Source organism: Nomascus leucogenys, chromosome 1a (assembly GCF_006542625.1).
Source record: "Nomascus leucogenys isolate Asia chromosome 1a, Asia_NLE_v1, whole genome shotgun sequence".
Lineage (NCBI taxonomy): Eukaryota > Metazoa > Chordata > Mammalia > Primates > Hylobatidae > Nomascus > Nomascus leucogenys.
In genome coordinates, this window is record NC_044381.1 from 17384306 (window position 1) to 17396934 (window position 12629).

A 12629-nucleotide genomic window follows, 5' to 3' on the forward strand; every position below is an offset into this window, starting at 1 on the left:
AGGCTAACTTCAGATTCCTCCGAAACTCAGTGTACTTTCTCTTTTTTAAGCTAATTGTGATTAAAACTAGAGCCTCATCCATATCAATTTTGACAATGGACACAAACACAGAGTAAACCAATCAAACCAAATAAGTTGAATTTTCTCCCTCTTAGGTGGCTTTTTAAATTCTAAATGACTACTGAATTCTACCAGACACTCTACACTTAATATTTTGACAGCTGTTGATTAAAATTACTTTACTGGGAAGTCCTGTGAAACCAACAGTCTAGTTTTTATCAGAATTGAGGCACTCAAAGGGAAGCTGAGATGGTGGCATACTTGCAGCAAGCAGACAATAGGAAACTCTCAGCACTCCCAGAGTTACGTCAAATTTTCCATGGACCGAAACTAAAATGAAATACTTCAATTACTGAGAGGTAGATAAGTAAAATAAACAATTAATTTCATACGGTGAAGTCAGGAGAGAGTCATATGGACCTCATTCTGTTGTCTCCAAACATTTTATCGGAGGGGAAAAAGGAGCTGAATAAACTTTAAACTCTCATGTAGGGATGTATTGCTTGTGTGTCCCTGGCAGATGTGGAAAGGAGATGAAATGGGCAAGGGAGAATCAAATATCCCATCGCTGCAGGTTTGCTGAGGGAAAGAGCACTGCAAAGATCTCACATCTGGCAATCATTTGTCAATAGCTGGAAAGAGAACTGCAGGAAACTTTCTGGCTCTAGGAGAAGATGAAAAGACAAAAACCATGTGTCACACACACAAACACACACACACACTCACTCACTCTGCAATGGTACAATGACTACTACACTTATTCTCTACCCCTCCCTTCCCCCACTAAATTTAATGATCTTCAGATATACTCTACTCCATGGTCAAAAACATGCAGTCACTTGACTTGTTAAAGCTGCAGTGTATGTACATTTTTCAAATAAACCCCAGGGCTGATGTTAGAAAATCAAAATCAGTCAAGCATAGACCGCCTGGTACTTTGGGCAGGAATCCTTGCGGTTTAGTCAATAAACAGAATCTGAATGAAAGACACCACAGTAACTAGACAGTAACGTTTTGAACAGATCTTAACCTGAAAGAGGGGGTTGGGGGACCGGTGCAATGGTGACCAAGGATATAAGGCTACTGGTCCACTTAGACTGCTCTACCTGCAACACGACTTTGTTTAGCACAAGGTCATCTATTTGGAACACACAAAAAAAAGAGAGAGTGAACTTTTATTTGGGGGGATGTTGTGGATGTATCTGTGAAGTAAACAACCTTTTTTAAAAAATAAATTACACCTATTTAATAAGATGGTAAGGGGAACTTCAGATTTTGTTTAGTTCATACTGGTATTAAAAAATATAGAGAATTTGCTGGCTTCATTGTGAGTTCATAAACATGACCAGCTTTGCCCCAGTAGGTTTATCATGTAATAAAAAGTTTTCAAGGCACCCTATACAAAATTAATTAACTTCTCCAACATCATAGGAATTTAAATCTGTTCACAGTGATCGACAGACTTCGATGAGCAGCTTTTGGTTCACCCTTACGCTGCATTTAACTAGCAGCAGCAGCCGAGCTCATCCCCGTGACTCCAGAAGTGAATGCTGCAGGTTGTTTAATAACCTGGCAAATTCACAGTAGCTTGTCAAATTATTACAGGAACAGTGTCATCACTAAACAAGCCTGATCACGGTTAATTACAATGCAGACCAGAGAGCAGCCACAATTGTTCATTAATTACAGGAAGCACCTCATTTAAATTTTATGGAAATTTACACTTGCACCCCAGTATGTCTGGAAAAAAAAGTGATCCTTCACGCATTCACATAAGAAAGGAGTCTGTGGTTTATAAAACATCACAGTAAATTGTGTCCAATCTAGTACTGAAATATTGGTTCATTATTTACTCTAATTTTTTAAGCACTTCAGTGGTGAAAAATACCGAGTCAAACCTCACATCTTGAATTCCCAACCAAGAAAAGAACTGCGCTGAGCTAAATGTAACAACTTAATACATGATAAGGCACAACTGAACAGAGTAACTTTTCTCTGATAAAAGTAAAATATCAGCCATTAAGGAGAGTCTAAATTAGAATAACCATTTCTTAGAAGATGATTGCATAAGAGTGGAATTCTTTGCTGCTATTCATCAGTTAACCTCCCAAACTGGAGTACCCACTTCAAAAGCCATTGGGGAAAGTAAATAAAGTTAGAGAATCAAAATCTTGATTTCCAGTTATTTTTCTGAATCAAGCAATATTAACACAAAACACAGCAGAAGTCCTTGCAAAAGTCAAGTCAGGCACAGACTTGAAGGATGACAGTCATTCAAAACCAAAGATACATTCATAGACCAGAGTAGGGGATCTTGGGATTATTGAAAAATAAAGCTGCTAAGAAATCTGAAATTTTAGGAATAAAAGGCAAAGGTTTAAAAGGAAGAAGGCAAAGAGCAGAAAGGGGCTCCACCCATCATGAGAACTTATGTCAGCTAAAATATAAAAGTAAACCAGATTTGAGGGCTGTATGTCTAAACAAAAATCCCTTCTAAGAAAGAATATAAACAAACCGTTGCTCCTAAATTGAGGTATACAGGAGGTTATTCTCAGAACCAAGAGGCCAAACAGCAAATCCTCTAGTGATGATAATGCCTAGCCCTGGGGGAAAGCTTATGATACAAGCAGGAAAAGGAGATGACTGGCAAGTCCTATAGTGAGTTCCCTAGAGTATAAAGCTGTGCTGAACAATAAGAAATGGCTCATTCTCTAGGAAAAAATTTAAAAAGGACTAGGACACATGCCATGGCAAGAATGAAAGCAGTCTAAACTAAAAAATACTCCTGAAATAGATAGCTGGTGAAAAGTATATCAAGCATCAAGTTTATTATGGCAGACATAATATGGATATGTACTAGGTATTTCTAAAATGTGCAGAAGAAGCCACATTTAGGAAGGCAGAGGAAAAAGAAGAGAGGAAAAAATGCTTCAAGTGGGTCCCAGCTACCTGACTAACTCTCCATAGTTGATCATCTTTTAACAGATTCAATCTTTCCACGCAGTCCACCAAAATGATGATCCACAATGAGGAATATCCAATAGTATCACTTTCATTACTTTGTCCAGGAACTTGTTCTTCTTTGCAAGGTCCTTGCTGAACTATCAATCCCACAATCTGGTTCATCTACAACCAGAATGTTACTTTAACCTGTAAATATAACATTTTCTACATTTTCTCCCACAGTATGTCAATGTACTCAACAGGTTTTTTTTTCCAGTTTTATTTTACACACTCACATCTGCAAAACCCATTTTTCTTTTCACTGTAATTCAAGGTTTAAAAACAGATTTCCAATAATCACCCATGACAGACCATTCCAGGTGATGTGTTTGAAGAACATCACTCGTCCTACCCAAAAAAGGTCAAGGATCAGACTACTCTCCACAAAAAGTCTTCCATCACTCTGCATTTGCGTGTCACACACAAGCTGTTAGCTTTCTAGAACTAGGAGATACATGATTGTGTCTCATGCGTCCCACCTGCTTTTCTGCTGTATCACAGCGATACACCACCCAGACAGTACCAGTTTGGGGCACAGCAGAGCTCAGGTGGTCTTCCCTAGGCCAAAGCAGGTGCTAGAGATGGCATACCCTTTGGTACCATAAAAACTGAAACCTCCTCCTACCACCACTTCCACCCTCATTCTCACTGCATAGAAGTCCATTTTTTAAATGGTTCTCTTTTCTCATTTGTGGTTCTAAATCAGTAAAAATGTTTTAAAACTGAGCTCACTATGCTCATCGCCTGAAAATTTACAAAATGAAGCCAAATGGAGGTCCTAAAAAAAAAGTATGAGTTTCCTCATGCTAGGAAATGCTACCCATGTTGAAACTTCAGCTTGCATCTTTGCATTGGCACACACATCCCTTAAATATTATTATGTACATGGAAATGAAGGCATGCCTTTAGCCAAAATGTCATATTTACATTTTTAATTTGCAATACACCAAATCACTTCTAATGCCTCAAAACCATACAAAATGAACTGAATTTCAATCCAACAGTTTCACCAAAAAAAAAAAAAAGTACTTTGCTAATATACTCCTACTACACCACAAGACATATCTTCCAAACCATGAAGACAGGAGATATTTCATTAAGTCCTACTTTTCTTATAAAGCACCCAGTTGAATGGTTGCTGTTCTCCTGAGCTGGGAGACCGTACTGTAGGAAGCATGACTTACTCACATATATCCCGAAAGTCTTAGAAGATTAAAGCTAATATTTACTGGGTACCTGTTACGTGCCAGGTCCTGTATTAACTGCTGAATACATGTTAGGTGCTTTAAATTCTCAACATCACCTTGTGTGGTAAATCTCCATCTTATAGACGAGAAAGCTAAGGTTCACTTAAATTAAGTGACTTGCCAAAGGTCTCACAGCAACTTGTGTCAACTCTAGGTAGTCAACCTTCAGAGACCATGTACTTACTACAGTATGTACATATTCCTTGACTGAACAAACAAATGGTCTACAGTTACAGACAACGCATCCTGAAAAGGACCTTTGGCTGCGCATAAACTACACTGGTCCCTCTTTACACCTATCTCAATGGTTGTCTTTTCCTGATGACACTGATATACCCAAATGGCTTTCCAGGACCACTGTTTCTGTCACACCACCCCCAGCTGAGAAAACAGTTAAGACTCCAACCTGGACTTCCAGCCTGTGGTCTGGCTCCTCCAGGTTTGGGCAGAAGTCTGCCCTCAGCACTCTGCCAGTACATGCCAATGGAACCTGAGGGAATACAGCCACGTTAGATGCTGTGTATGGAGGCTGCTGAGAATTGCACACAGTCACACTCAACCCAGACAGAGAGAGGAAATCCCAACTGCAGGTCTGCAACAGGTCATCATGGCTTGACATGGTATGTGACACTTAGTATGTCAAATATATAGTGAATACCATATAACAAAGTTTATTAACTACCAGAAGGTAAATTCCAAGAAGAAAAAAGCAACATAAATTTTGTTCCTCCTTGTATTCACAGCATGTAGCACGCAGTAGGCACCTAATAAATATCCACAGACAGGAGGAGGGGGACAGAAGGAAGGAAATGCAGGGAGGGGAAAAGACTAAAACAGATAATTTCTGTTTCACATTGGTAACATAAATTTTTTCTTTTCCTCTTTCCTTTAATTTTCTTATGTAGGAATTAAAAAAAAAATACATTCAACAATGCTTAAGTTCCTTTACATTCTTAAAATATTTGTTCAAATTTATTTTTCCTGTTCCTGGTGTAGGCTAGCACGGGCAGACTTCTATTTATCAATATTTATTATTAATAGTTACTCATTTAAACATGTTATCTTTAAGCTTAAAAACCTTGTTTTATGTATCTGTCCTAATAATAAAAAAAAGGTTAAAACTTAATGAATGTTTCTCTATATCTAAAATTCTACACTAAAAGCCACTAAGATCCCTTTTTAAAACTAAGTTATTATAATTAGTCAATATCATCCCTAAATACTGCCTACTGTCCCTTGCTTATTTCATTTCAGATTTTAAGATTAAACAAGGTTTTAGATTCCACCTAAACATGTTTTCTGCTTTTTAAAAATTTCTAATTGTTCCTCATTATTTCCATACTTACACTACTCTCACTAATCATGTATCTGTCTATTAGCCCCTAAACTCAATACATCAACTAAGCATCATCTCACCTTTGTCTGCTTTCCCTATCAAAGCACTCCTCTGTTGTTTTCTTTGACTTTTTTAAAACTCCAATTAAGATCATCTGTGCTAATCAATTTGCTTTGTTCAGACATCAGTTTTCAGCCATGCATGCTAGCTTAGAAGGTGCTTCTCTCTTTCTTTTCACCCAAAAATCAGTACAATCGTCCAAACTTAAACAACGTTCAGTATACTCCACCTTGCAAGTTCACTAGTGAATATCACTGGAAAGAAAAGAAAAAAACGCACTCAGTCAACGCTTCAAACATTTTTAGGTCCAGTTCTCATTCTTTTCAAGTCTTTTATTCTTCCTTACTAGGCTCATAAGGTGAAATGGACAGAGTGTCATCTGTCTTTGAAGTTTACAACCACTCTTTACCCAAGAGTTTCACACGTAGAGGCCAATGCGCCAGTCACTATATGGGGCATCTTACGTGTAGATAAACCCGCATTTTCCTCTCAACACTCTTACAGAGTATGAGCATCTCCAGTCTATGGACGAAAAAACTGAGGCTTACAGTAGGTAAATAATTAGCTCAGAGTCACGTTATTAATTTGCAAAACCTGGATTCAAACTTAAGAAATGAGAAAGAAAAGAAAGGTTGAGAATATATTTCCAATAAGTTAATTTTAAAAAAAAAGTGTAATAACTACATTTAGTGGCATCCATTCTAGAGGTATTTGTTGATGTTTCATATGAAAGAAATTACAAAGAAGACAACAAAGGAAAAAGGTGCTAACAGAAATCAAGACCTACCAGCTGCTCCTTGGTCTAGGACAACATAAGCAACAAAAAAGGGAATTTGTCTTCTTAACTGAGGAATGAGAAAGAAATGCAGGAGGGAGAAAAGCGGGGACACTGTGCATTTGTGCTGTGTCACACATAGAAATAAAGCTGATTCTACCCCTCAGCTGACATATGGAGGGCCACTAATGAGTTCTGCAACAGTAATTCTCCCCAGGGAGCAATAGAGGGGAAAAGAAAAAAACCTTTGAATATGAATATTCCAAATCAAAATGAATCCCCCCAAAACCTTTTTATACAACCTCAATAAATGGGACTTAACTAAGGCAGATTCAGTAAGCCATATATTGCAAATTAAGTGTAAACCTCACCTGATCTCACATACACAAAACAAATTGCTACTTACCTTAAGATTATTTGAACACGTCACAAACACTAAGTTTCTAGTTCTTTTTATCTTCACAGTCACAGAATGCACTTTATAAACATTCTCAAGAGGGAAGAAGAAAGTTAAACAACTAAAATTACATGCAATTACAACTTGAGACACTTAGAAATACACAGTTTCTAAGAGAAAACATAAAGGTCTGTAAGTTGGGAGGAAACGGTGGCAAACTACCAGTATGTTTCAACAATCATAATCACAAAAAGGAACTAGTAGGGAAGTGGGTACATTTTCAAACTTAGAGTGCTAGGATTTCTGAGCAGAAAAATATACACATAAGAATCTTTGAAAGTTGACTCCCATATTCTAAAAAATGAGGAACGAGAGATTCAAATCAAAATTGGTTTATGAAGTTCACTGAAGGGTTCATGGTCTAAAAATACACCACACTCTCACTCCATCCACCACAATCAGCGTCATCAGTTGGGGCAATTTTTCAACACGGAAAGGCAAACCATATCTCTTTCTGAATTCATCAAAACGTACTAAGGAAGATACAAAAGAGATAAAAGTTGATAACCTAATTAGTTGTAATTTAGCACATCTCATTCCACCTTTTGATTTAGAAGCCTCAGAAGTTAGTCAGCCATAAGCAATCAAAAAATGATTGAAGAAAAATCAGATATCAATTGTCTAACCCCTTATTATTACTCTATTGTAAATTAGGATAATAAAATGTGGGGTGTGCCTAACCATTATTTAATATAAAATTTAAACTGATTTGGGGAATTCCATTTTATCCACTTTTCCTCTGTGCTAGCACCTAGTGCCTGTTTTAATGACATACTATATAGTACAAAGTTCTACAAAGATTTTCCAAAATGTTCACAGTAATTAAGATTACAGGTACTTTTTATTCTGTTTGTATGATTGTATATGTTGCTTTAAAAGTAATAAAATCATTTAACTTAAAAACAAAAAAAAATGGTGAACCGTTCAGCTAATATTTCTAAACATTATGCCACATGGTTTAATTATGGAATAACTGTCTACAACTGATGTAAATTTCATTATCTTAGTGCTGTAACAGGAAGTCAGAGGCCTTGAAAGGGACCCTCTGAAATCCCCAGGGCAAGTGGAGGCTGAGTACATATCTATTCTCCTGTACATACATACCTTGAAGGAATCATGGTGTGTGAGAGAGCTATTTACAACTTACTTTGTGTATAACCAGCAGAAACAAAAGATATGACAACAAGTTTAAAGGCCTCTCTCTCTCCCCTCAGGAGAATTCAACAAGGGAGGGCCAGTGGGCACTCACTTCGGTGTCAAAAGGGCTTCCAGAAAACACATTTTCTGTGGGGCAGGGAGGAAATATGGCAGGCTTCCTACACACACACACCACACACGCACACACATACATGCGTTCTTTGTTTACTGAGATCACCAAAAAAAAAAAAAAAAAAAACTGTTAGGGACCAGACTTCTGAAAAGAAGACATAAAAAGCTCCAGTTTGTAAATGGGAGCTACCGTTGAAAATATTTGAAGATGAATGGCTGTGAAAAATGGGTGGTAGGAAGGGGACAAAGGAAAAAAGAAAAAAGGCACAGAAATGATAACTTGAGAAAAGAATCATGTTACGAAGAAAAGGGCTCATAATCAGGGATGCCTTCTGCAGAGCCAGGGTCCACTTGAAATCTCCATTTTACTTTTAAATATTAAACATGCAGGTAGGCATCTGCCTGATAGACACTATGAAAGTCACAGCCTAAATAAACAAACTATCTTCCATGTGAGCTCCAGTCTCCTCAGTCAAGCTGGCCCCAAGCCCAGATCAGTTCTGAAATGTATGTGTTTTGGTGGCTTCAGTCTGGCAGTGTTGAAGGGACAAAGACCTTGGAAAAGAATGATATACAACGTTAAGTTTAAAAAAAAAAAAAAGAGGGAGAGAGATAAACAGAAATAAAGCCCCATCAGAGGGCTCCTCAGAGACATGGGTAGGGTATAAGCACTGCCAGATTCCAAACCAAAAGGAAGACCCAATGGCACTCCAGTCTAATTTCAGTGATTATACAATGCCAAGCGGCAAGAGGAAAAATCACTCAGATAACACAAAGAGTTCAGGAAGACCATTAAGTGAAATAGATTTGACAATAAGCTCACCAGGAGTCCCTGTGAGAAAGAGCAGATAAAGAAATAAACAAATTACCCAACACTGTAAAGATGAAGATGCACGCTAAACACACTGCTGCAAAATAAATGAATACAAAAGCAGAAACACAGGAAGGTGAGCTACGTGGCAGGGTATGCAGTTAAATTATATCTTCATTTTTCAGCCTACAATTTAACTAGGAGACAAAATTCTGGGCCTAAACTTTCTCTACCATGGGACCGCCGGCTAAGACTCAGAAGGACCAAGAATATAGAACCTAAGGCCGAAGAAGGAACCCACTGCTCACTGATCAGAAAGCAACTGGTAAATCAAAACAGTGTCAAGCTGGATGTGGTGGATCACACTTGTAATCCTAGCACTTAGGGAGGCCAAGGCAGGAGACCAGGAGTTCTAGACCAGCCTGGGCAGCAAGAAAAGTAATAATGAAAGAAAAATTAGCTGGGTGTGGTGACATGTGCCTGTAATCCTAGGAGGATTACTTAAGCCCAAGAGTTCAAAGTTAAAAGGAGCTATGAGTGTGCCACTGCATTCCAGCCTGCGTAACAGAGTGAAACCCTGTCTCACATACATACATACATACATGCATATATACAAACAACACAGTATTTATTATCCAGCCTGAGTGACAGAGTGAAACCCTGTCTCAAATAAATAAACACAGTATTTATCCATTTTCAAATATGGAATGACCAGAAATACATTCCTTGTTATAGAGTCCTCAGATGAGGCAGATTTGTATCAATAGGAACATGATAAGAATGGGGGATATTTTACAGGAGAAGAACTGGATAGGACAGGTGCCAGTGCCTGAAAGAGACAGAGATCTCCTCTGGAGTCATCTCAGAGCAATGAACTATAGAATCAGCATAAGATAAAAGAAAACAGAAAAGAGTCCATCAGTATGTGATTCTGTTATGCAACAGGTTGAGAGACACAGAAGATGACGGAGGTGGGGGGATGCCAGGGTCGGGGGTGGAGCAGGCACAATGCCCTCACAGGCGCCAGGAGCTATTTCACTAAGGTTCACTCTTGCTCTTCCTCAGGAGCTGATCCTCTGGGGTGAGCTGCCAAAGAACAGTGCCCTGGGCTCTGTGATAGGAGCAACCTCTGCAGGTACAATTACAGGAGATTTTCACAGCCACAAACAACAACAAAAATACCTTGTTTTTATACTGTGAAATATGGGATAAAAGGTAAAAATCTCTCTTCCCTGGTGACACCCTGAGGAGCCTAATGGACCATGAATAATGCTAAAATTACATAGACTCTTTCTTCCAGAGTGCTCAAAGGGCTTTACACATAATATTTATTAATTCCCACATCAGACAAGTAAGGAAGGGGAGAAATTTCCATTGCACTCCTTTTATTTCTAAATGAGAAAACTGAGGCCCATCACTACGGTCTCCCTCTACATTTGATAAAAATGGACAGAAGTGAAATTAAGACAAAGTTCTCTCAATGACTTCGCTAGTGCTTTACTTGAAAAACATCCTACTATCGGACAGATTTCACTTACTTCCTGCAATTCTTGTTTTGCCTGGGTTTTAGCATTGGAGAAAATGAGAATGAAGTCACTTGTACCAGATCCATGGATGGGTTCTTTTTTTTTTTGAAACAGAGTCTCGTTCTGTCACCCAGGCTGGAGCGCAGTGGTGTGATCTCGGCTCACTGCAAGCTATGCCTCCTGGGGTCAAGCGATTCTTCTGCCTCAGCCTCCCGAGTAGCTGGGACTACAGGCACCTGCCACCACGCCCAGCTAATTTTTTGTATTTTTAGTAGAGATGGGGTTTCACCATGTTAGCCAGGATGGTCTTGATCTCCTGACCTCATGATCTGCCCGCCTCGGCCTCCCACAGTGCTGGGATAACAGGCGTCAGCCACCGTGCCCAGTCTTTTTTTTTTTTTTTAAAGATGGAGTCTCACTCTGTCACCCAGGCTGGAGTGCAGTGGCACAATCTCGGCTCACTTGCAACCTCTGCCTCCCGGGTTCAAGTCATTCTCCTGCCTCAGTCTCCCGAGTAGCTGGGATTACAGGTGCCTGCCACCATGACCGGCTAATTTTTGTACTTTTAGTAGAGATGGGGTTTCTCCATGTTGGCCAGGCTGGTCTTAAACTCCTGACCTAAAGTGATCTGCCCACCTTGGCCTCTCAAAGTGCTGGGATTACAGGCGTGAGCCACAGCACCCAGCGGGTTCTTATATTTAAGAAAAAGAGGTACAGAATTCTATTATTTTCTATTGGTTTGCAATCATTCTTGTAATACATTACTTTGGAAATTGAACACCACAGGCTGTTGCTCATGGGCAAATACACTGTCAACTCTGACAACTGACATTAAATGCAATTTCAAGTATGCTACACCCAGGTTAACTTACTTTCTATCCTCAACACTCAACTCCAGCTATCTTAAAGACAGGTAATACTGAAAGAGTTCTAGCTTTGCAATTAGACCTCTGTTTAAATCTCTACTGCAATATCTTGTAAAGTTGCTCAGTTACTTATCTCAGAGCCTTGTTTCCTGCATCTGTAAAATGAAGATACTTACATTCATTGTGCAGGGTTGGCAAGGTTGAATGAGATGACACATGTAAAGCACCTAAGCATTCAGTAGGTACATAGCATATCTGTAAACGCTACTTTGCCCCCAGCCCACAAAAGCAGCACCATGGCATACCAATCCAATGAGGGCTGAGAACTTTGAGACCACGATGGAAGCCGCATGGGGGAAAGGAAAGCAAGCCACGAGGGCCAAAGGAATATTATAAGCAACTGGGGAAACTAAAAAGAGACAGAGTCACTTGGTCTCACTTAGGGGCCAAGGGCCAATTCAATCATCTTTTAGAAGGCTTCCTAGAGTGATGCTGCGTTTAGAATGACTGAAAAGATGGCTCTCAGCTCAGAGAGACTTACTGTTAAAGACTTCACTGGGTGCTGGGCATGGTGACTCATGCCTGTAATTCCAGCACTTTGGGGGGCCGAGGTGGGTGGATTACCCGAGGTCAGGAGTTCGAGACTAGCCTGGCCAACATGGAGAAACCCCGTCTCTACTAAAAATACAAAAATTAGCTGGGCATGGTGGCAGGCGCCTGTAATCCCAGCTACTTGGGAGGCTGAGGCAGGAGAATCGCTTGAACCTCTGAGGCAGAGGTTGCAGTGAGCCGAGATCGCACCACTGCACTCCAGCCTGGGCAACACAGTAAGACTCAGTCTCAGAAAAAAAAAGAAAAGACTTCACTGGGGGATGAGGTGAGAGTGGCAAGAAGCAGCACATCTTCCCCTCCTGCAACCAACCCCTCCACAATTAAAATATAAGGTAATTTTCTGAGTTCTCTTATGCTAGCAGCCTGGCCTATAAATTATTAAAAAGTAAAGAGTTTCCAGAGAACATGCATGAATAAAATCTGAAGAACCCAACCCTCTGGGGGTGGGCAGCACACTGACAGACAAGACCAATAGTCTCGGTCAGTGCCCAAGGCATGCTTCTTGGCCAAAGATTATTGTGATCATCACCTGAAAGCATGTCTGAAACTCATTTGCATGCCCCACCTGAGACCCACTGTGACAGAACTGGAGGTGGAGTCCCTCACC

General features: G+C 39.7%; 1 protein-coding gene across 2 annotated transcripts in view; it reads right to left on the reverse strand.

The window, feature by feature from the left end:
* Nucleotides 1-12629, reverse strand: part of BNC2 (basonuclin 2) — a 456158-nt gene that overhangs the window by 262237 nt on the left and 181292 nt on the right. The window contains exon 4 of one of the 2 annotated variants that reach the window (XM_030817343.1): nt 4717-4800. The exons of the other annotated variant lie outside the window; for it this stretch is intronic. Coding sequence (XP_030673203.1) covers nt 4717-4800 — 84 coding nt within the window. The remainder of the gene's footprint in view (nt 1-4716; nt 4801-12629) is intronic. 2 annotated transcript variants of the gene reach the window in all.